General features: G+C 36.9%; 1 protein-coding gene and 1 non-coding gene across 4 annotated transcripts in view; one reads left to right on the top strand and one right to left on the bottom strand.

The window, feature by feature from the left end:
• The window catches only part of Zcchc7 (zinc finger CCHC-type containing 7), a 212,052-nt gene extending 202,843 nt beyond the window's left edge, over positions 1–9,209 (top strand). For all 3 annotated transcript variants that reach the window (XM_013153606.3, XM_013153607.3, XM_003470707.5), the window contains exons 7-9: positions 2,608–2,703; positions 6,751–6,868; positions 8,677–9,209. In XM_013153606.3, the coding sequence (XP_013009060.2) occupies positions 2,608–2,703; positions 6,751–6,868; positions 8,677–9,113 (651 nt within the window). In that variant the 3' untranslated portion in view covers positions 9,114–9,209. The remainder of the gene's footprint in view (positions 1–2,607; positions 2,704–6,750; positions 6,869–8,676) is intronic.
• A 9,727-nt stretch (positions 9,210–18,936) lies between these two features.
• On the bottom strand, positions 18,937–19,073 carry LOC111757113 (small nucleolar RNA SNORA2/SNORA34 family). The gene has a single exon (XR_002791496.1). It is a non-coding gene; the product is annotated as a small nucleolar RNA SNORA2/SNORA34 family (small nucleolar RNA).
• Positions 19,074–23,404: the final 4,331 nt, after the last annotated feature.

The following is a 23,404-nucleotide window of genomic DNA, read 5'->3' as shown; positions in this document are numbered from 1 at the left end:
GACCCAGTCAAGGTTACTGATTTTTGGCCTAAACAACTGGAAGCAGAGTAGCTGGTAATTAAATGAGAAAGATAATGGAGGTGCATAGTTGAGGGGTATTCTTTGGTTTTAATTTCAAATTTGAGATCCCACATATCCTAGTAGAGATAGCATAGAGAGATAATTCCTACTAAAGGATAAATATATTAGAACTGCCTGTTACTTCTTTAGACCAAGAATGAAATAACTAATTTCAAACAAATTCCATAAAAGTTTTATTTCATGTCTTCAATCAGTAGGAGAGATTTTCAGTGTCTGTTTTATACATCCTTATTGGCTACATAACTACTTTTCACTCTTTAGAATTTTGAAGTCCTCAACTTCTACTCTTGTATTACCTGGAACCCACTTACTACATTCCAGGTCTGGGTCAGCAAACTTTTTCTATGAAATGCCAGATGGTAAATGTTTTAGCTTGGTAAACCATATGGTCTTTGTCACAACTCTAGCTTTCTAAGCATGAAAGCAGCTGTAGATAGATAATCCATAAACTGATACATGTGACTATGTTCCAATAAATTTTTATTTGCAGACACTGAAATTTGAATTTCACATTATTTTCATGGTTTGCAAAATATTTTTATTTTTGACCATTAAAAATGTGAAAGCCAAGTTTGTAAGCCATACAGAAACCAAAATAGGCCAGATGTGGCCTATGGCCATAGTTGGTTAATCCCTGTTCCAGGTTCTGGACAAAGGGAAATGTAGTGTAGTAAACAAAAATTTCTGCCCTTATGCAACTTATGTACTAAGGCAGCCTATAAGCCATAATCAGTACTTACTTTAACATGCTGAAAGGTGATAGACAATGCTATAAAAAAAATCAGAAATAGGGCTGGGGATTTAGCTCAGTGGCATTAAGCGCCTGCCTGGCAAGCACGAGGTTGTGAGTTCAATCCCCGGTACCAGAAAAAAAAATATCAGAAATAGAGTAGAGGGAAGATGTGGAATCCTGGAGATAGAAACAAGTATCAGTATTAAATAACGATAACCTTTTCTCTGAGAGATCATAGGAATGAGCCTCTAGACTATTGTATAATAATTTTACTTTCTTTGTCTCCTGTACATTTAAGGAAAAGCAGAAGTACCATAGCAGTGTAGGTAGTCCTTTTGGGGAACCTTCTACTTGTATCCATACCGATCAAGTCAGCTTCCAGTGACCACATATCCCTGTTAATATGGTTCTCCATGGGCTTTCTCATCATTGCTTCTTGGTTTATCTTGTCCTTTTGCACAGGATTCAGGTCAATGAAATGTATTATTCCAGGGGTACAAATATAGCATAAAATCTTGCCTCAAGAAAAATTACATCATATATTTGTACAAACATAAATAAACAATTTATAACACATATATGTCCTTTGTAGAGAGTATTTATTATTGGAGGGGTAGATTATTCTTTTTATTATTGGTTACAGTCTCTGCTCACAAGTCATTGCTTTCCTTGAGTTTTCCATGTAAGGAAAGAAGGGAAAACTTTGAAGATTTTTATTTCCTGTTCATCATTTTCTTGTGGCAAGAAACCCCCCACAAGCCACTTGTTTGCAACATCAAACAAATTAATTGGCAGATGAGCTTTGTTTACAGATTCCAATAATGAACATAAGAAATAAAGGTTTATGCCCATCCTTACCTCAGAGCAAGCATTAGATTTTCCTTGTCTTAGTTAAACCCAACACTTGCTCAGAGGTATTGCTCTGTTCACTGTCTTCTATATCCTATCTGTTTTCAACTTCTCTATCACTTCCAGCTTTCTTACACGCTCAGGTCTCTATTACCCAGAGAACAAACTCCACCAAGTCTTCCCTCTAAGAATGCCCAGTCTTGATCTGTCCTTTCTTATTCATGCTTCTCAAAATAATACCGAACTGCTTTCCCCCTTTCTTCAATTTTTTATATTCAATTTTTTTAACATTTCTCATTGGACAGTATAATATACATACTGAAAACTGGATTAACTACTTGTACAATTTAATGAATTAGTTATATGACACATACCCAGGTAACCACTTCCATGTGACAAGAATCAGGAAATTGCACCTACTGTGAAACCATGTGCTATTCTCTTCCTGTTGGAAGTAATAACCAACCTGGCTTTTCTGAGTAATTGGTTGTTTACTCTGTATTTCTTTCACTGTTGTGTGTATTTCTGTAGTCTTTACCCTTCTTTTTCTACCCTCAGACTAGTTTTAAATTTTTCAATAAATTTATCTATGAACAATTGCACTTGAAATGACTTTCTCAGCATCAGTGTTACTAGGCCTCTCTGCAGTGCTCAGCCTTATAGATTAGTTTATCCTTTCTGAATCTAGTTTTTAAGGCCTGTACCTGTTTTTTCCTGTGTCTCTGCACCATTGAGCTTTTGTTCTTTTCACGGGCTCCTCTCCCCTGCTCCTTAAACTTTGCTGTCTCTAAGATTCTATTCTTCATTCACTGCCACAGTTCCCTAAACTCTTAAGAAGTAATATTTCAAAGGAATCCCCTGCCTAAAATGAGCTTTTTTGGAAAGGACAAGGTTTGAACTTTCTTCTATCATTTGTTAAACCCTCACAAATATTTATGTTGCAGACCAAACCTGGACCACCCAAAAAGCCGAAGACTCCTTCTGGACAATCAGCCTTTGTGTATTGCTACAACTGTGCACAAAAAGGCCATTATGGACATGTAAGTTTGAGTAATATTTGGACATCAAGCATTCTGTTGCCAGGGAGTACTTGCTGAAAGGTGAACTCAAGAATAATATAATTCTGAGTGCTTACTTGTTTACAGATTAGCATTCAGAGGTGGATTTGCCGTACTGCCAACTGATGTACTTCTGTTGTCCCTACCAGAGTGATAGTCTTTCAGAGTGTATTTCTCTAATCACTTTAATTGTACATGAAAGTGAATACAGTTCATAAGGTCAATCAAACAAATAGTCAACAATATGGAAATATTCTGGAGTTCTTATCAAACTGTTACTTTGACATAGCTGCATTAAGTTCTAAATATTCTATCTAGTTCTCCAGTTTTCCCCAGTGCTGTGTTCAGCTAACTCTATGTCGGTCACTTGTAACCCTGACACACAGTCTTGGTAAAACAGAGGTGGAGCTGAGCATTAGTCCCCTGGCCAGTTGCCACATTTAGTACGAAACAGTGTTGTCCTAGAGACAGCGTGCAATAAAAAGAGACCTAGAGCCCATATTTGCTAGGAATCTTTGTGAAGGAAAAAGGACAGTGGCACAGAAAGTAGAAAACACATATAGAGCTATGCATTCCTGTTCACCAGATAGGCATCGCGGAGCCTAGAAACCCAAGTAAGCTACTGACAGATCAAATGGCAGGAGGGAGAAAGCATAGAGAAGTTTAGGAGCCCTCAAAGGGGTGGAGGAATGAGAACAGGGTAATTGTAGGCCTCCTCTTGGATTCCAGCCATGGTACTTTATTGTATAGATCCCGAGAGCACTGCATCATAGGGAGAAAAAAAGACTGGAAGAAGAAAAAGAGACCACCAACAGATCTGTTACGTCCCATGTTGAGGTAGCAGAAATGGAAGGAGAGAGTAAAATATGAAAACTAGGTTGAGGTTTTGGACCTCAGTTCTAATTTTTGCTCTGCTACCAACTTAAAGTAATTTGAACAGCTTTTTCTGCTTGTCTTCAATCTTTATCTCCAAAGCAAAGAGAATGTACAGGGAATCTCTTGGCAGTGACATTTGAATGCTGTTTCCAGTGTGATCAAACTTGTCAAATGTGATACGGATCTTACAGTATTCTTACTTTCTGTTCTCTAGAACTCACATTTGAAAATCTTACCAGAGAAGATTTCTTCTTTTTCTTTTCTTTTCTTTTTCTTTTTTTTTTTTTTTTGGTACTGGGGGTCGAACTCACAACTCCATGCTTGCCAGGCAGGCGCTTATGCCGCCGAGCTAAATCCCCAGCCCAGAAAATTTGTTTTACAAAATTATCATCTCTAGGTCTTTACTGCTGATCACATTCACCCTTGTTAGCAGTATTTAGAGAACATATTCACATAACTGGTCCACTGCCTCATAAGTCCCACAGATGTACAGTTTATGCCTACTTGCTTTTTTAAAGCAAAAATGTATAATTTTAGCATTTGTTTGTTCAATTAAAGAAAACAATTACTGCTTACTAGTCTTTCCTCTAGTATAGATAGGAAATGTATTAAAAACATTTGGAATTTATCCCTGAAATCTAGATTTAGATTATTTTTAATTTATAATAAAGCAAATTTGGCAGCCTCATAACTGCCATAGATGAAGAACTTTAAATTATCCAGCACTAATGAAGAAGATCAGTGGTGTGGCTAATCCAGAATAGTAGATAAATTATATAGCCAACTATCAATTGTCTCTGCTAATGGAGGGGACCAGTGATGTGGATAATCAAAATATGATTTACATTTTACTTTGCAAAACATTTGTAATACTGGATGGCTCTGTGTAGTCATATCAGGCTAGACTATCCAGGACCCAAATAGGAGAGTGTGCATTGCAGATAGTTAAAGATGCCTGAGGACCCCTCCTCTTCAGGTTCAGAAATTTCACCCCTACAAATGTTAATATTAAATGGGTTCTTTATGTGAAAGATAAGACATTTCACTTCTCTCCTCCCATTCATTCTCTAGCTAGGGAAGCAAGAACTGCAGTAACTATAAGTGTGAAAAAGAGGACGTGGGGCCAAGGAGAGTTAAAGTTCTATTTATGCAGGTTTTGAGTGTGACAAAATTTCTAGTAATTACAATTTGATCCTACTGTTGTATGATTAGAACTCTTTAATAGAGATAAAATTTATCTCAGTAGAGATAAAATTGTTCTATAGCCCACAATTACAATATATTAAAGTATTCTAAATATGCTACTTGTGCTGATGAGTTTTACACTTTTACGTGACTTATGTTTTTAATTAGCAGCCTTTCATTTCTGTTATGGTTAAAATCTTAGACCCACATCTTCTGTGATTATCTTTTCTCCTGAGAATGGGATCTTGGAACCAGTATACATAAAGGTTTATGGAAAAATTTTTTAATGCTATCATGTAAGTGTACCTTCTAGGTTACAGGTTCCAAAAAGCAATAACCCAGAATAGAGATGGCAGAAAGAAAGAAGTCGGGGCTGGGAATTTAGCTCAGCAGCATAAGCACCTGCCTTGCAAGCAGATAGTTGTGAGTTTGATCCCTGGTACCGATAAAAACGAAAAAGACAAAAAAAAAAAAAAAAAAAAAGAAAGAAAGAAGTAATAAAGATAAATAAAATTATTGATATGGAAAACTAAATAGCATCAAGAAAACCAAAAACTGGCTCTTGAAAACTCCTCTTTGAGGAGAAAAATGAAAGTCAGTTAAGGTAAAATACTTGATTTGATATGAGAGGTAAATATAGATTACTATTTATATATTTAGAATGATTTATATGGGGCCGGGGATTTAGCTCAGGGATATAAGCACTTGCATGCAAGCACGAAATTATGAGTTCGATCCCCAGTACCCAAAAAAAAAAAAAAAAAAAAAAGACTGATTTATTACTTATTTAAAGCTACAAATTAGGTGCATAAAATGGATTGCTACCAACTTGATCAGATATCTTAGAAGTACAAGTCCAGTATAATGTCAAAGGTATGAGTCAGCTAAATTCTGTGTCGATATTTCACATACTTTCTAAAAGTTATTCTAATTTTTCTTCAATACTTAGCTAAGAAATGTTAACATTTATAAATAAGTTTTAGGCAGGATGGTAGAAAACAAAGTTGCAAAGGGAAACCTCCTTCAAAGAGAATATGTTTCAGACATGCTGAAGAGTTGAGTCACCATTCGTGATAAATAGAGGCCCATGCTATAGGGAGTAGTTTAGGGCCACATCCATGTATTTGGAAGTACCTGCAGTGTGAGGGACAGAGTCATGGGAGCTACCCTAGGAAATGGATATGAAGAATGACTTCAACTTGGGTGGGGAAACAAGTGGGGAAGAGATTTCCTTTGGCATATCTCAATTACCTGGAACATTTTAAAAGTAGACATAACCCAGCACCTCTCCGTGCCATACCATAAAAATTACTGCCCTAATAAATAATCACTGTTGAATTGAAATAAGCTTGCAAATCACTCATATCTAGAAAAAAGACCAAAGGGCTAAGAATTTACACCCACATTTTGGCGAAAGGAAGAAGAAAAAAGAAAAGTACTTGATAGAAAGCTATTGGAAGAGACAGAAAAAGAAAGGACAAATATTAACATCAAGGTGAATAAAATAAATCCTCTAACAGAACAATGCAAGTGTGATTGGTACTATTAATTCAACTGAGGAAGAGGTTTGGTAAGGACAATTGAAAAACGATACGAAGAATTTCATAGGTACAGAAATCAGAGAGGAAAACCCAAGCCTGCTAGGTGTGGCACATGCCTGTAATCCCAGCACTCAGGAGATAGGCAGGAGGATCGCTGTGAGTTCGAGGCCAACCTGAACTCACAAGCCAGACCCTGTCTCAAAAAGAAAGGGGGTGGGAGAGAAACGGGGACAGTATAGCACTTAAGCACAGTGGAGCTGTTGGGCTGCATGACCCCTCCCTGCACCCAGCAGGTCCACATCCAGCAGCCACAGCATCAGGCAGCGGTGAAGTGGGACTCATGTAACGGACATGGTCAAGAAGCTCACAAAAAGGCTTTCTGAACAATGCAAACTTGTGATGTCATAATTTCAAATACAATTTGTAGGAATGTACAGAAAGGCGAATGTTTAACCAGACATTTCCAACATCTCCATTCATCTACTACTATGATGACAAATACGAAATTCGGGAGAGGGATCAGAGAATAAAACGAAAAGTAAAAGGTATGTTACTAGAATTCTTGTTAGTTAAAACACTTCGGCAGTAGTTTCCATATTGCCTTTTCTTTTTTTTTTTTTTTTTCTTGCACTGTTCTTACCTATTTAGAGTCATTGTTTATGCCACATTTTTTAATTGCCATAGAAACTAGAAGTTTCTTGATCTGCAAACCCAAGACGCCTATTCCACAAATCCTGTGTTGTAATCTGTTCACTCAAACATAGTGAACATTTCAGAAAAATACTCTATTCATTTGTGTGTGCAGAGCTTTAAAAATTCCTCTGAGATTTTATGTTACACTTATTTTTTTCTCTGCATATGTCTAACATTTTTCATGGAAAGAAGAGCTTTTCTGGGGGCTTTCCCTAAGAAGTCAGCTCTTACTGGCCACTACTGCAAGCAAAAACTCCAGGTCCACAGCCACCTTTATGATTTCAGTGCATACCATTCCAACATAAATTTCTTTCACCCCAAGTTAATACTTCATTATTTGAGTGTATTTTCTGTGTCTCTCTTACTATATTTCAAGATGATTTTTCAACTTGCCTTTCTCGCTTCAAAGCAAATTTGTTGTATATTTTTCAAGTCATTATGTCTTCTGACTCTTTTGAGCTTTTTGTTATTCTTTGTTTGGACTCTGACCTTTTTGTTATTCTTTGTTATTCTTTGGATTCTCTGCATTCAGGTTCTCTTCAAAATGAACATACTAAATTCTGAGGGAAGTAGAGGAATTATTTCTCACAGCTCCTGTCTGCATCATTTATGTATTATATTTTATATAAAATTTATCTCAATTGTAAAGAAATTATAGTACATGAAGATAATGATTAAGCAACTAAATTAGAGATTAAAAGAAATGCTTGAAATATCATCTCTGAATAAAGGATTATGAGTGCCTTCCAGTTTTCTTTATAATAATCTGTTTTTCATTCAAATTTTCTGCACTAAGCAATTATAAATTTTATTATCCAAGAAAAACATCCCCCCCCCCTTTCTGGTAATTGTATTGACAGCCCTATAACACAGATGCATTTTGAGGTGCACTGTAATTCATTGGCATTTTAATTTTGTGCTAAAATTCTTTAAATTAAAATTAAAATTAAACTAAAATTAAAATTATTATTGGCCACTTTAATCATTCAAGGTTCTGTTGATATATTTTTCATCCCTTTCTGTACCATCATCTCCTACCTACCATCAGACCATCAGATAGTCTTAGTGTGCCAAAATCTTGACAGCATATAACAGCATTCGGCACTAAAATCTCATAAGATAAATGCACATGAACATTCCCTAAGGTACACACACACTCCCCAAGCCAGTGGTCTCTACTCTGGACGAACAGAAGTTTGACATCCACCTCTCAGTACTGTAGCCAGACTTTTATCATCAGAGGGTAATTGAAATGTCATAAGAAATTGTCAAAAGGCTGCCTTATCCATCTTCCTTCCCCTTATCTTCAGGGGCTTTTTATCACTAGAGAACTTGACTTGGCCAGACACAACTTTTCTTCACAAAGCTAAGATGATTACTATTCATACTGGGCTTTGTCTCCATTGTTTAATGTAGTTAACTATAGAATAAATATCATAGGATTTTAGATACTTTCCCTTTTCAGCAATCAGGAATGCAGAACTACAACCATTCAATTTTCATTGAGTGATTTTTTTTTTAACCTTAGTAAAGTTTCTTTAGAGTGTTATATTGTTAAGATGTTAAATGTCTTCCACAAATGCTAGGTTATTTACAGATCTGTGAAAAGTCTACGTGAACTGTCTACCTGCTGAATATGCAAATTACTTATATTTTCCAGAACTCAAGAAAAATGGGGATTTTCCAAGGCAGTTCAAAAGATCATATATGGAAGCAGCAGATAAGAGACCCCACAATGACAAGAGGAAGAGCTATGCCTCCCAGGAAAACTACAGGTGGCATCAAGGAGATAAAGAAGCTCAGAGAGAAATGATGAGCAGGAGTAGGGACCCAGAGAAGCACAGGAAGGTTGGCAGGCATTGGGAAGCGAATGAGGACTTTCCTAGAGGCCCAGACACTCATTTTCCCAGCGGTTTTAAATCCCGGAAGCCTCACAAGTCCTTTCATCACTCATCACATCACCATAAGCCAAAAGAAGACAAGCTTCCCAGGGATGGCAAGCGGAACAGGCAGAAGAAAAAGGGAAGATATGTGGAAGATGACAGCAATGATAACTTATTTCTTATCAAGCAAAGGAAAAAAAAATCAAAGCTGTGATACAGCTTCTGAATTCACTTCATTTCTGTAACATTCTAGCAACATTTTTATTACCTATAATTGAATAAAGGGAAGTTGCTTGTTTTGATTGTTAAATTGCAGCCTTTCTTAGAGTTGCTGAATGAATGTCATGGAGATCTGAATTCTCTACATTCAACAGATGATTAGATAGAAAACAAAGATAAAGTGGATCTTCTGTTGTAATATTTTTACTTAGAATCTTTGTGACAGAAAAAAACAGTTTTCAAGAAAACTTTAAAAATACTTGAAAAAGTTCATAAATGCAGTGCATCTGCAGCATGGGATGAAAATTAAATCTGGGTAGGAAGAGAAATTTTTACTAGTAATTCATCACTCAGCATTACTTTTATTTTAACATGGAAAAGACAGTGACCAATATATAAATCCAGCTTTTCTTGCTTCTAAAACTGATGTCAGAATCGTCCTTTTGAGTAGATGTCATAGACTGAGAATAAAATGAAGATACCACTAAAGCCCTGAGGAAACAGAGAATTGGGCTATTAACAACGTACTTAAAAGAAATCTGTGCAGTATAAATGTAAAAGACAGATTTTCTGAACTATATCAGAATATATCAAAAGTATTAAAATCATATTGTGACAATTTATATCATTTTTATAGCCACCTTTCAATGATGTGACCAGCATTCACATATATGCAGATGAATACTTAATTGTTTTGCTTTTATGGATTTTTAAAAGTACCACACACAGATACAGAATTTTTTTCTATATTGTGAACTTTTTGTACTTTTCAACACCTAACAGAATAAGAAAGCTAAAATGTCTGAAACAGAATGAATAAATTTTTCTGTTATATAAAATGACAATAAGCATTTGGGCCTCAAAGGACATAGCTGAGTTAGACAGGTGACTAAATTTATAAAATAACCATGAACTGGAGTCACAGGTGCCTTTTATGCCCAACCACAGCTGTTTGTTAGAATATAATGGTGTGGGATCAATGACACCCTGCTGAAAGTGACAGCTATGAAAAATAGCTTTGTAGAAGTGTGGTAAGCCTTGTTGGCAGAATTCCCTGGTAGGACCTGGAGTGAATATGTGTTACTGATCTTATGGAATTAGCACCCCATCTGATGCTAGGGCATCTCCTCTCAGGGCAGTAAGTTACCATTATTTATGTTCTTTCATACATGGAAGATTATTGAGAGATTAGAAAGTAGTTTTTATCTTATTTTTCCAGAAATTTTCCTTGTTAGATAAACATTTTGTTTAGGTATGATTTACACATCAAGTTCCTGCAGTTATATACAGATAGAAAAGGAAGCTGCAGTGCTTCACTGGAAGCTATAAGGAGGAAATCTGTTTCCTAATAAGGGAGAGCAAAAACATGCAGAAACCTCTTTCTTTTTGTTCTCCCCCACTGCAGCTCTTACACTACAGTGTTCAGTTTATCATTTACTTACAAACTTTCCATGCAAGAATAAGTTCAAAGCATGTAGATTGGACACTTAATCACATAATACTTTAATGTAGAAAAATACTGGAGAAGAAAAGCAGAGCTCTAGAGCAAGAAGGTGCTGTACAGTTGTTAGGGTAGAGAAGACTTTTTTTTTCCTTTTTTTTTGGCAAGGTCTTAACTGTTTAGTTCAGGTGGTCCTCCACACTAATCACTCTTTAGTAGCAGCTGATCGGCTTCCCGGGGGTGAGGATAGCTGGGAGCATAGGGATTGGAGATGCGAAGGGGCACAAGGAAATGGGGAGATGTGAACACATTCATCATCATGATTATAGTGATGGTTTCACATCTTCCACATCCCTCAAAACAAGTCTCATTTCACACCAGCCTTCTACTGGAAACATTTTAGTATTTTTTCTGCTGAATTGGGAATGTTACGAGAAATCTGGGCAAGGCTCAGTAGTCCACAGGCCATCTTGGGTTTTGTGTCCTGCTTTGCCCATGTAAGAAAGACACTGGCATCGCAAATCAGATATCTATCAGAGTCTGCAAAAGGGTCAATGACCTCTCAGGCCTCAACTGTGAGGCATTTAGATATTGGCGTTTGGTTTTAGCTTCCACCCCACTCACAGTTCAGTCCACTAAGTCACAAGTAAGGAAATGGACTAGCATAAGAGAGCAAGAGCCAGCGCTGGGCATGGTGGCACATGCCTGTAATCCTAACACTTGGGAAACTCAGACAGGAGGATCACTGTGAGTTCAAGGATGACCTGAACTACATGGCAAGACCTTGTCTCAAAAAACCAACCTCCTCCCCACTAAAGGCAAGGCCCTGAGTTGAACTCCTAATACCAAAAAACAAAAACAAAAAAACAGCCAACAATTCTTGCTGTAAAATACCCACAAGTATTTAATTAGAATTCTTACCACAGCCTGGGCAACAGCCTAGTCTACACTAGATTGCTCAGAGCCTAAAGGGAAATGTCAGCCAATTCAGCCACTTTTCAGCAACTTTTTGTTTTCCTGCAGTACTAGGGGTCAAACCCAGGGTCTCACTCATGCTAGGTAAGTGCTTTATACTGACTTGTATCCCCAACTCTTCTTATTTTGAATTAGGGTCTTGCTAAATTTACTAGGTTAACTCAAACTCATAATCCTCTTGTCTCATCCTCATAGGTAGCTCAATTACAGGCTGGTGTTGCTGTGCCCATCTATTTCGGCACTTCTTAAGTATCTACCCAGTGATGGGTTAGAGACCAAGTACCCAAACTGCAACCCAAAGCTCACATTGCAAAGTGTCAATACTGCAGTTAAATACTAAAGTTTTTGTTTAGAAAAATAATTTATCCGATGCTCAGCTGCTAGGGCAATGTGGCTTGTGTGCTGATAAAGGACTCTGCATGCCCACTGCAGCATGCATGCCATGGGTTTGCCACCACTAACCTCATCTGACCCAGGTCTTACCCTCAGTAACTCTCACTTTTTAGGGAGTAAGTACAAATTTGGTTCAGTTCCATAGATATTTATTGGATACCTGTTATGTGCTGTATACCAAACTGAACTCAAGGTGCAGCAGTGAACCAGACAAATATGGTCCATGCCTTCATGGGACTTATGGCTGAAAGAGAAGTTAGACACTACATGTGAGTTGAGTGCTTCAAAGAACATACTTCTTAAGTCCATTAAATTGGTGCACATCTGTAATCTCAGCTACTCCAGAGACTTATGCAGGAGGATCTCAAGTTCATGGACAGCAATGGCAAAACTGCATCTAAAGGCAGAGAATGAAATTGTTGGGGTGGCGATTAGTGGCAAAATTCAGCCTAAGATCAGAAAACCTGACACTAGAAAATAACAACTTGTCAAAACAAAAGGAAAAGCAGATTACCAGGAATCAGAAAGGAACTGACAGGAAAAATCGTAAGTTGTATAGAACTTGGAAGGCAGTCCACAGAAAAAAAGAAACAAAAATATTTGCTATCTTTCTTTTTTTTCTATCTATCTATCTATCTATCTATCTATCTATCTATCTATCTATCTATCTTCTCTTCCCCTCCCGAGTTCTCTTGGCCCTGGAAGGGGAACTAGGTTTCCCAGAAGCAAGATAGCATCTGAGTCCAGGAGATGGAGGGAGAAAAAGCCAGCAGAGTCCATGCCCTATGAGAACTGTATAAACAGCATAAGATGTTGCTCCAAAGGAATCCTTTCCACATGGCAAACAACAGTCATACACAAATGTGGGCACCTGCCATGTCCCCTGAGAATGCTCCATCAGGCACATCTCAGGAAAGAATTGATTATTTACTTTTGGAATTCAGAGCAACTAAGAAACCACTTCAGGGCTTCCAGTGTTACCCTCCCACAGTGATGGGATAAGACAGACCCCATCTCTCTCAAGAGATTCCCTGAAAAGCTTAAACTCATACCAAGAAAGACACACCACCCCTGTGCTTGAGTTGTGCCAAGTTGGATTTGAAAGTGCCTGCCAGCATTAAGTACTTAACCCTTATCCTGCTGCCTACATCCAGCACAAATGTGAGATCTGATTGCTTCGCCTGTCCACCAGCATAAACAAGGGCACATCTTGGTGTGGACATTGCCACAGCCTGGGGAAAACACAGTGGCCTCCAGCATAGGTGACACACCTCAGAAACCCATAGGCCATATGGCTAAGTGGAAAACAGACAAAACACAACAAACAAAAAATAAGAGACATGAGAAGACAAGGCAACAAAATAACTCCCCAAACTCCCAACTCCTTGTGGGCTCTTCAGCAGCACATATACCACAACTCCCAATACCCATAAAGCCAATCATCCATGAGGGATGAGGAAGAAGGAAAGCAAAAGCCATATAGCAGAATTATTTAAAAGGATAACAAGAGATTAAAAAGCAGATCAATGAGTTGCTCAGTGGGCTTACAGAAAATATAGCTAATCAGATAATGTAGGTAAAACAATCAAGGAGCTTACAGAAGACACATAAAAAGCTAACTGGGCTATACAAAACATGAATGACCACTTTGGCAAACAACTAGTGTCCACAAAAAGCTTCCAAACATAAATATAGAAGATTTAAAATTGTACTGTAAGTGTGAGAAGCAAAAGTGACCAATGTGAGGGCAGAACACCAGAATGAAAAGATAGGGATGCTTTCAAAAACCAGTAACTCAGCGATACAATAGGAAACCGGCGATACTTTAAAAACAGGAGAGCATGAAAAATGGGCTCAGCAGTTGCTGGATGATATGAAGAAGACTGACATGAAAGTAACTGGAATAAGTTTAAAAATGAGAAGACAACACAAAGGGTATTAAAAAGAAACCTGCTTACTGAAATAATAGCAGAAAACTTTCCAAATATTGGAAATTAAACATACAGATAATTAAGGTATGTAGAATCCCAAATAGCCACAACCAAAGAAAATGTCTTCAGATCATAGTCCTGAGGTCTACTAGAAGTCTGACCCAATGACAAAATCTTAAAAGCTATTAAGAAAAGTAATGTATCATTTATAAAAGTAACCCCACTAGAAAAGTACAGCACTTTCCACACAACCTTCAAGGCCAGGAGAACTTGCAGTGAAGTGTTTTAAACCCTAAAAGATAACTTCCCACCCTCATTATATATGGTGCAGCACTTCCAAAATTGATGGGGAAATAAGGTATTGCTATGATAAAGATCACCTCAAGAAATGCATGACCAGCAAGCCACCACTACAAAAAATTCTCAAGGCTACCTTAAAGGAGTCAAGGAAGCCAAAAATATTAAAAATCTAATAGAATGAGTACATCAGGCAGGAAGGAGAAAGGGGGCAAGGAAAAGAAATCAACAAAGGAAAATAATGCAATGACAGGAGTAAGTCAGCACATTTCAGTGATAACTCTATGTGGTCTCAATTCCTCAATCAAAAGATTTGCAGAATGGATCAAGAAACAACAATATGCAGTACACAGTAGTGCCTTGGTTCATAAACTTAATTCTTTCCATAATTCTGGTTGCAAAACAAATTGCACTCCAACTGAATCATTTTCCCATAAGGTCAGCATTGATCCTAACCATTGAATTTGTCTCAGTTCTCACCCAATTCAGTTTGTGACCAGAATAGTAGAATTAATTTTGTGAACCATTTCTTTTAAACACAATCTAAAAGAAATACACAGGTTAAAAATCAAGAGATGAAGTGAGGAATATTTCTCATGGCACAGTGCCTGCCTAGCAAGTGTGAGGTCATGAATTCAATTCCCAGTACCAAGGAAAAAAAATCAAAAGATGGAAAATAATATTCCATGCAATAGGAAACCAGGAAACAACGGGAATAGCTGTCCTAATTTCAGTGAAAGTAGGTTTCAAACTAACCTAATCCAAAGGAGCAAAGAATATTGGTTAAAGGAAGCATTCAACAGGAAGAAATACAGTTTTAAACATAAATGCATGAGACAACAGCATGCCCAACTTCATAAAATACTACTAAAGATGAAAAATCAGATACACATCAGAACAATTACAGTGGGGGATCCCAACACTCACTATCACAAATAGGTCAAAAAAATCAATGAAGAAATATCAGAGTTGAACTAAACCTTTGAACAAATGGGCTTAATAAATGTTTACAGTATTCCACTCAACAGCAATAGAATACACATTCTTTTATTTGGAATTTATTCAAAATAGACTACACTTTCACCTATAAAACATGCATAAGAAAATGCAAAAGAACCAAAATTATCCCATGAGTATTATCAGATCACAGTGCAATGAAAATAGAAATTATTGGCAAAAGAAACCTTGGAAATTTTGCAAGCACCTGGAAATTAAGCAGTATCTTCTTGAGTAATCAATGGGTCACAGAAGAAATTGAAGAAATCAAACACTTTCTAGAATCAAATAATAATGCTGCTACAACATCACAGAACCTATGGGACACAATGAAAACAACCCTAAGAGGAAATTTCATAGCTGTGAATGCCAACACCAGGAAAACAGTGAGTCCAAATAAGTAACCTAATGATGCACCTCAAAACCCTAGAAAATAAGAACAAATCCAAAACGACTACAAGGAAGAAAATTATAAGGATCAGAGGAGAGATTAATGAAACTGAGACTAAAATAATAAAGGACTAGTTAGTCCAAGAGCTTATTGTTTGACAAAATAAAAATAGACAAGCTACTCCTAGACAGTCTTACCAAGAAAAAGCAAAGACCCAAGTCAATGCAATTAGAAATGAAAAAAGCAAAATCACAACAGACTCTGCTAAAATCTAGAAGATTATTAGTAACTACTTTGAGAAACTCATAAAATGGAGGATTCAGAAAAAAATGGATAAATTCCTAGAAACATAGGGAATACATACATGTACTACCAAAACTGAACCAAGAAAGTATAAAAATGCTAGACAACTTTAGGGAAGATTTAACACCAATAGTTCTCAAGCTCTTTAGTGAAATTGAAAGAGAAGTCTATAGCCATTCCACCCTGACTGTGCCCAATCTTGTCTGATCATGGAAGCTAAGCAAGGTCAGACCTTGTTAATAATTGGATGGGAAAGAGATGGAGTACTACACTAGTGTTACCTGCTTCCAAAATCAGAAAAAGATAAAACCAAAAAAGAGAGATACAGGCCAATCTCTCTAATGAACACAGACACAAAAATCCTTAACAAGATTTGATAAAGTATAACAAATCATCAAAAAGATTGTATAGTGTGACAAAGTAGAATTCATCCAAGGCATACAGGAATGGTTCAACATATATAAATCTGTAATGTCACATACACAAAGGCAAAGATGAAAGTCACATGACCATCTCAGTAGATGCAGGAAAGGCCTTTGACAAAATCCAACATCCATTCAGATTAAAAACCCTGAAGAAAATAGGTGTAAAAGGATCTTACCTCAATCTGACAAAAGCTGCATATGAGAAGCCTTTTATGGTCAACATCATATTAAATGAGGAGGAGCTGAAAGCTTTCCCTCTAAAAATCAGGAAAAGACCAGGATGTCCACTATTACCACTCCTGTTCAATATAGTTCTTGAAACATTAGCTAGGGCAATCAGAAAAATAAAAAAAGGTATGCATAGGAAAGGACAAATTTTTATTATGGGAAGATGACATGATTCTTTACAAAAATTACACCAAAAAACTTCTATAATTAATAACCAAATCTAATAGTGTAGCAGAATACAAAATCAATACATAATTACATTCCTGTACACCAATAACAAATTTATCAAGAAAGAAAATTAGGGAAATAATACCTTTCACAATCACATCAAGAAAAATTAAATGCCTAGGAAATAACCTAGGCAAGGAAGTAAATACCTCTACAATGAAAAATACAGTACTCTGAAAAAGAAGATTGATGAGTATATCAGAAAATGGAAAAATATTCCTTAATAGGCAAAACCAATAAGGTGAGAATGCCCATCCTTCCAAAACTGATATATATATTTAATGCAATCTTAATCAAAATACCAGTAGCCTTCCTTGCAGAACTAGAGAAAACAATCCTAAAATTCATATAGAAACAGAAGCGACCTAAATAGCAAAAGCAATTCCAAGGAATAAGAGCAAAGCAGGATACATCACAAATGCAGACTTCTAGCTATACTATAAAGCTACTGTGATAAAAACAGCATGGTAGTGGCACAAAAACAGATCAGTGAAGCAGAACAGAGGCTACAGAAACAACTCTAGGTAGATTCAGCTATCTGATCTTTGACAAAGAAACCAAAAACATATGCTGGAGGAAAGATAGCCCTTATAACAAATGTGCTGGAAGAACTAACCAGATGCAAAATATTGAAGCTAGACCCATATCTCTCATCATGTACTAAAGTAAAAGTAGATCACACAGCTAAGTATTAAAACAGAAGCTCTTATGAATATGCCATAAAACTCTTAAAGATATAGGTGTAGTCAAAACCTCAGTTTCATGAGACATAACACCAAGAATCAACAAATGAAATCATATCAAGTTAAAAAAAAAAGTCTGCACAGCAAAGGAAACAACTGGCAGAGTGCAGAAACAACGTAAAAAATGTGAAAAGTTTTTGTCAGCTTAGAAAAATATCTAGAATATATAAAAATAAAATAGATGCCCAAAACAAAAGATCCAATCAAAAATAGGCAACTAAAATAAAGAGACACTTCTCAGAAGAAGTACAATGGCCAATAAATACATGGAAAAATGTTCAGTATCACTGCCTGTCACAGAAATGCAAATTAAAACAAAGCTGAGGTTCCATCTTGCTCCAGGAAAAATGGCTATACTCAGGAAATCAGAAAAAATGCTAATGAGGCTACAGGAGAGAGAAAAAGAACCCTTCATTGTTGGTGGGAATATAAAACTAGCATAACCATTATGCAAATCAATATGGGGATTCCTCAAAAAACAAACTAGAAATTCCATTCAACCCAGCTAGTCCCTTCCGAGGTATCTTCCCCAAAGAGTTAAAAATATATTACAGTGATACATAAATAACCATGTTTGTAGCAGCACAATTCACAATAATTAAATCTTGGAAGCAGCCTAGATGTCCATCAACTGATGAATGGATAAAGAAAACGTAGCATTTACACAAAATGGGATACCACTCAATAAAGATAAATGAATCATTTGTAGGAAAATGGATGTACCTTGAAAGCATAACGTTAAGTGAAACAAAGTCTAATTAGACATGTCTAATTATTGCATGGTTTCTCTTGTAGGAGGAACCCAAAATATAAATTTTTAAAAAATTTTTCTTTTTGGTATTAAATACATTTTATTTTTTTTTTTTTTTAATTTTAAAGGGGGTAAAATTAAACACACCAAAACAGAACAAAATAGGACATAAGAAAGCAATGTAAGAGATATAAATTTCAAAGCTAGATGACCTGAGATCTTCACTATCATATTGTCTCTTGTTTTCTTCCAAACAGTTGTCCATGTCTTCACATACAGAGAATTCATACAAAACAACATAGTATAAAACTGATCTGATCAGAATGAGGAAGGCGTTTTAGGTCTTCAAAACTAGACAATAGGGAAGTCACTAATGGCTGTCATAGCGTCCCTCCTTTTCAAAATAGCTGTCCATACTTTCATGTATACTGAAGTTCAACACAACAAAACAGGCAGGGGGGGAGGGGTTGCTGGGTTTCCCGACCTCCAGGTCCCCGCATGGTGCCGGTTCCAGTAAATGCCAGTGGCTCCCACCCTGAGCCGCCAGAGCCTGCATGCTCACAACCACTCACCAGGGGAGGAAGGATTGCTTGGTTTTCCAGCACTCCAGGTACCAACTTGGTGCAGGTCCCAGTAAATGCCAGTGGCTCCTGTCCCGGGCTGCAGGAGTCTGCCACGCTCATAGCTACTCAAAGGGGGAGGGGTGAGTTGCTTCAACCTGTTTCTCTCTAATGCATTGACCATTTCACTGCCCAAGTTCTGAAATGGCCAACAGACCATAGAAAGATATCTCTCTGGGCTCCTGTTTAAGACCAACAGCGTTAGAAAGCTGCCAGCCTTGATTCAGGGCCAGCCAAAATATAAATTAAAGAGCAAAATAAAAGATAATAGGAAAAAAAGAAATAGTGGGAGGAAGGGTAAGGGGGGAAATACAGCCAAGAAGGGATGAGATATAAAAAGTTAAGGTTAGTTTTGTATATGTACCAACTCCTCATGATGAATGTAATCATTATGTGTTACAAATATGTACTAATAAAAATATTTAAAAATAAGGTTGAGGGTATAGCTCAGTGGCACAGTGCCTACCTGGTAAGCATGAGGTTGTGAGTTCTATTCCTGGTACCAAAATACATACATACATACATACATACATACATACATACATACATAATAAAGGTAGATAAAAGTTCTAGGTTTCAATTAAGGATTCAAGTATCTGTTGATAAAATGAAGAGATAAAGGCTATAAAGGCTGTATGTCTTTATCTTTTCTTACAGGGCCAACCATGAGCCTAAAACAGCTTCAGTAAATAAATTTACTAGTCCCTCACTAATCCCTAACACTGTTCTCTGCATAATATTACCAAAATAAGACAACTAAAACTCACTGGGCAATTCAGCCATCTGGATTGGGAGGTTGCACTTGGCAAATGGAAAGTGTTTATGGTAATTCCTTTCAAAAATAGTGAGATAGGGAAAAGTGAACATGGGTCTCACATTATCAATATAAGGTCAGCTAATGGAATACATGCAAGAGCAATCAAAACACTTACCAATATAATGCCAGAGCAAAAGCTCTGATCTTTAACCAAGTGTAGTGGAGCACACCTGCAGTCCAGCTACAGTAAGAACCTGATTTTCAAACATTCAAATTGTAAACTTACAGATACGAACAGACCTCATATTACTGTGATGCAAATAAATCGCAGAAGTAGCTCATGTGTCTGCCAGATATTGTCACAGCTGTGCTGCTGTACAGTGTGATAGTGTGCAGCAGTAAAGTGCTCATTCAGAGCACAAGATGTCTGGAAGCAAGAAGAAAAGGCGTGCTAAAGTGGAGAGAAGTGCAAAGCTACATAAGTATACATATATTTGTGTCAAAGTTACATAAGACTCTGTTGTACTTGTAAACCAATCTGACTTAACAAATGGTCTCCCCATGAGAAACTCATTGATAAGTCAAGGACTTACTGCTGAGGCAAAAAGATCTTGAGTTCAAAGCCAGCCTGGACACCTGGGTAAGACCCTATCTCAAACATCAGTGACAAAATTGATATCCCAGAAGTCACATGTATATTTTTTGGAGAAGTTGGATCCAGTGGGATTAATTGTTTCTTAATCAAATCACTGCTTTAGAGAGAAACTCCATAGGTTTTAGTGTCATCATCTGTAATGATCTATTAGACTTGCTTCCTGCAGGACGAGCTTCCATTTTAAGATGGGAGAGAGAAGCCCTGAAACAGATGTAAGAATTAGAAAGAGCCTTGATGTGGGACTGCGCTTGCAGAAAGAAGCCACTTCCACTATTGGTGGTGGAGACCCAGGAAGTGGCTTTGAATTAGTCTTTGATGCATAGGGAAGACTTTGATATATGGGGTAAGAGGAAAAACAGTCCAGATAGAAGGTGAACGTAGGCACCAAGCTGATGTAGGAAATCCGGAGCATACTTAAGAGGTTCTTAAACAGTTTTCCTTGCCTGTGGGTCACAGTCATACAGCAAGATCACTGAAGGCTCTGAGTTGTAGGCTAAAAGAATGTGACCCTGGTATGTTAAACCATTCTGACATTTTCCTCCTCTCTTTTTAAGGTGTTTAATATATATGAGTTATAAACTATTCACACAGTAAAAGAAATGCTTTTTAAAGAGTAAGTGACTAGCCGAGTATGGTGGTGCACATTTGTAATCTCAGCACTTGGAAGGCTGAGGTATGAGGATCGTCGAGGGCTTGAGACCAACCTGGGCTACAAGGTGAGCTCAAGGCCAGCCTGAACTGTGCAGCGAGAATCTCTCAAAAAGTCAAAAAAAGAAAAAAAAAAAACAATAAATTAGAACATTAACTTGTTAAAGAAAAGTTCATATTGTCAAAATGTAATAGATACAGAAAGTCAGAACAAACCAATTACCATACAAGGAATGAATACTAAAGGACCCCTTCCCCAAAAAAGTAATAATTCAGACCCACAAACTTTTAAAATTAAATAATCCTACTGTTGCTCAAATAATTATGGAGACTAGAAAAAGAATTTGGAACCTTAAATTGCCAAGAAAAAAAGAACTTCCAAGTTCATTTTGTAAAATGAGTACAATAGCATTGATTGAAAAATCTGACAAGATCGTACCAAAAGAAATTATAGGCCAGAAATGATGTGTTAGCAAATAATCCAGCAGCAGTTTCAAAAGGAATAAATCATGACTAAATTGAGTTTATTATAGGAGTGCAAGGATATTTTGATATTATATGATCTTAATATTCATATTGAAAGTTTAAAAGTATATGATTACCTCGTGCAAAGACATTTGATACAATTGAGGACTTATTAAAAAAACTCCATACGTAGAAATTGATGAGGCTTTTCAACTAAATTCAGGAACAACATAAGCCCACTTTGTCCTCTACTATTCAACACTGTATTAGAAATTTTAGCCAAGGAAATTAGACAAAACAAACATGGGAATTAAAAAAAAAAACTATCTGCAGATGCTATATTTCTGGAAAGCCCAGAGGGATTTGTTGGAAAACTATTTTTAAAACTTAGTAAAATATCAATTGAATACAGTTGACACAAATGTCAGTAGCCATCCCCAAGTAAGGGTACATATTCTGATTTCATTTAATGGAAATACAGTACTGTTAGGCAGAGTTCATGTATGCTGTCAGAAATCACTGGCTTCTGTTTGCCTCCTCCCTTCCCAAAGGCAAATGCTATTTTGACTTAATTCATCATCAATTTGTTTACCAATTTTTAAACTTTATGTAGGTGTATATTATACACATTATTTTTTAACCTAGCTTCTTCAGCTATGGAAAACAACTTAAGAGGACTCTGGTGCTGATAATGTTCTGTTTCATGATCCAGGTGCTGGTTACATAGCGTGCATTCATTTTATGAATATCCATCAAACTGTACACTTATGATTTGTGCACTCTTCTTTAATTACACTTCAATAAAAATATTTAGTTAAAAAAGTAAATAAAGAGTAGACGATACAATTTCAGATGTGGCAATGGGTAGCATCAAGGATTCTGCATAGGGAGAGATGATGACACACTTGGAGATGGCCTTGCAGTTAACACAGAACTACACAAATTAGCATTTGTATAATGTTAGAACTCATCAATGGCTTTTATTTCCAAGGAATGCGGTGTCCTTTATCTGCCTTTGTACGGAGACATGGCCGGTGAGTAAATCAATCTAAGTTCTCTCAAGAAACAACCAACAGAGATTTGTCAATCTTACCCAGTCATGGGGCTGACAAGCCTAAAATCTGTAGGGTAAGCCAACAAATGGAAACCCAGGCCTGATTTCTACTTCATATTTCTAGTCCTGAGGCTGACTTTTTTCTTCAGAAAACCTTAGCTTTTGTTTTAAAGGCCTTCAACTAATTGCACGAGGCCCAGCTATATTATCTCAATTCAATTTCTTTACTTACAGGTGACTGATTATAAATGTTAATCACAAAATACCTTCCCAGCAACATCTAGACTAGGTTTCATCAGACAACTGGGCACCATAGCCTAGCCAAGTTGACATGTACGATTAACCATCACAGTGGTCTATAGAAAATATGGAAACAGGGCTTCCTGTCGGGAGGAGTAAGTCCGGCAGAGGCGCAAAACCCCACCCCAGCCCTGCATAACTCTTCTTTGCCTGGGGGACAGACTGCGGCTTCCTGCAGAGAACACTGAGTCCTGCCAAGCCACAGAACTCTTCCCAGCCTGGCTGACCTCTCTCCCTCACTTGGAACAAAACTTGAAGCTTGAAAATATAGGAAGATGACAAAACGAAAGACCAAAATGCAATCTCAAACATCCAGCCCATCCCAAGAAAGACCAGGAGCCATGTGCATAGAAGAAAATATATGCCACATACCTGAAATAATAGTAACTGAAATAAAGAGGCAATTCTGGGAAGCCTTAAAGGAATTCAAACTAGAAATAATCTCTCAGGAAAAAGAAGAAATGATACAAGAAATGAAGGAGATGCTGAACATATCTAAAGAAGACACAGTTAAAAAATTGGAGGAACTAAACAAAAAGATAGAATCCCTGAGTGAACAATATAAGAAACAAACAATATATAAAGCAGATGCAAAGAGATATACAGGAAATCAAAAACTCCATCGAAAGTTGTAAAAACTGCCTCAATGATTGTGAAGATAGAATTTCAGACCTCAAAGACAAGA

This window comes from Cavia porcellus, unplaced genomic scaffold, assembly GCF_034190915.1.
Source record: "Cavia porcellus strain 051 isolate PalLab524CR breed Dunkin Hartley unplaced genomic scaffold, mCavPor4.1 scaffold_1, whole genome shotgun sequence".
Lineage (NCBI taxonomy): Eukaryota > Metazoa > Chordata > Mammalia > Rodentia > Caviidae > Cavia > Cavia porcellus.
Note: the sequence above shows the minus strand (reverse complement) of the source record. Positions and strands in the feature narration are given on the sequence as shown.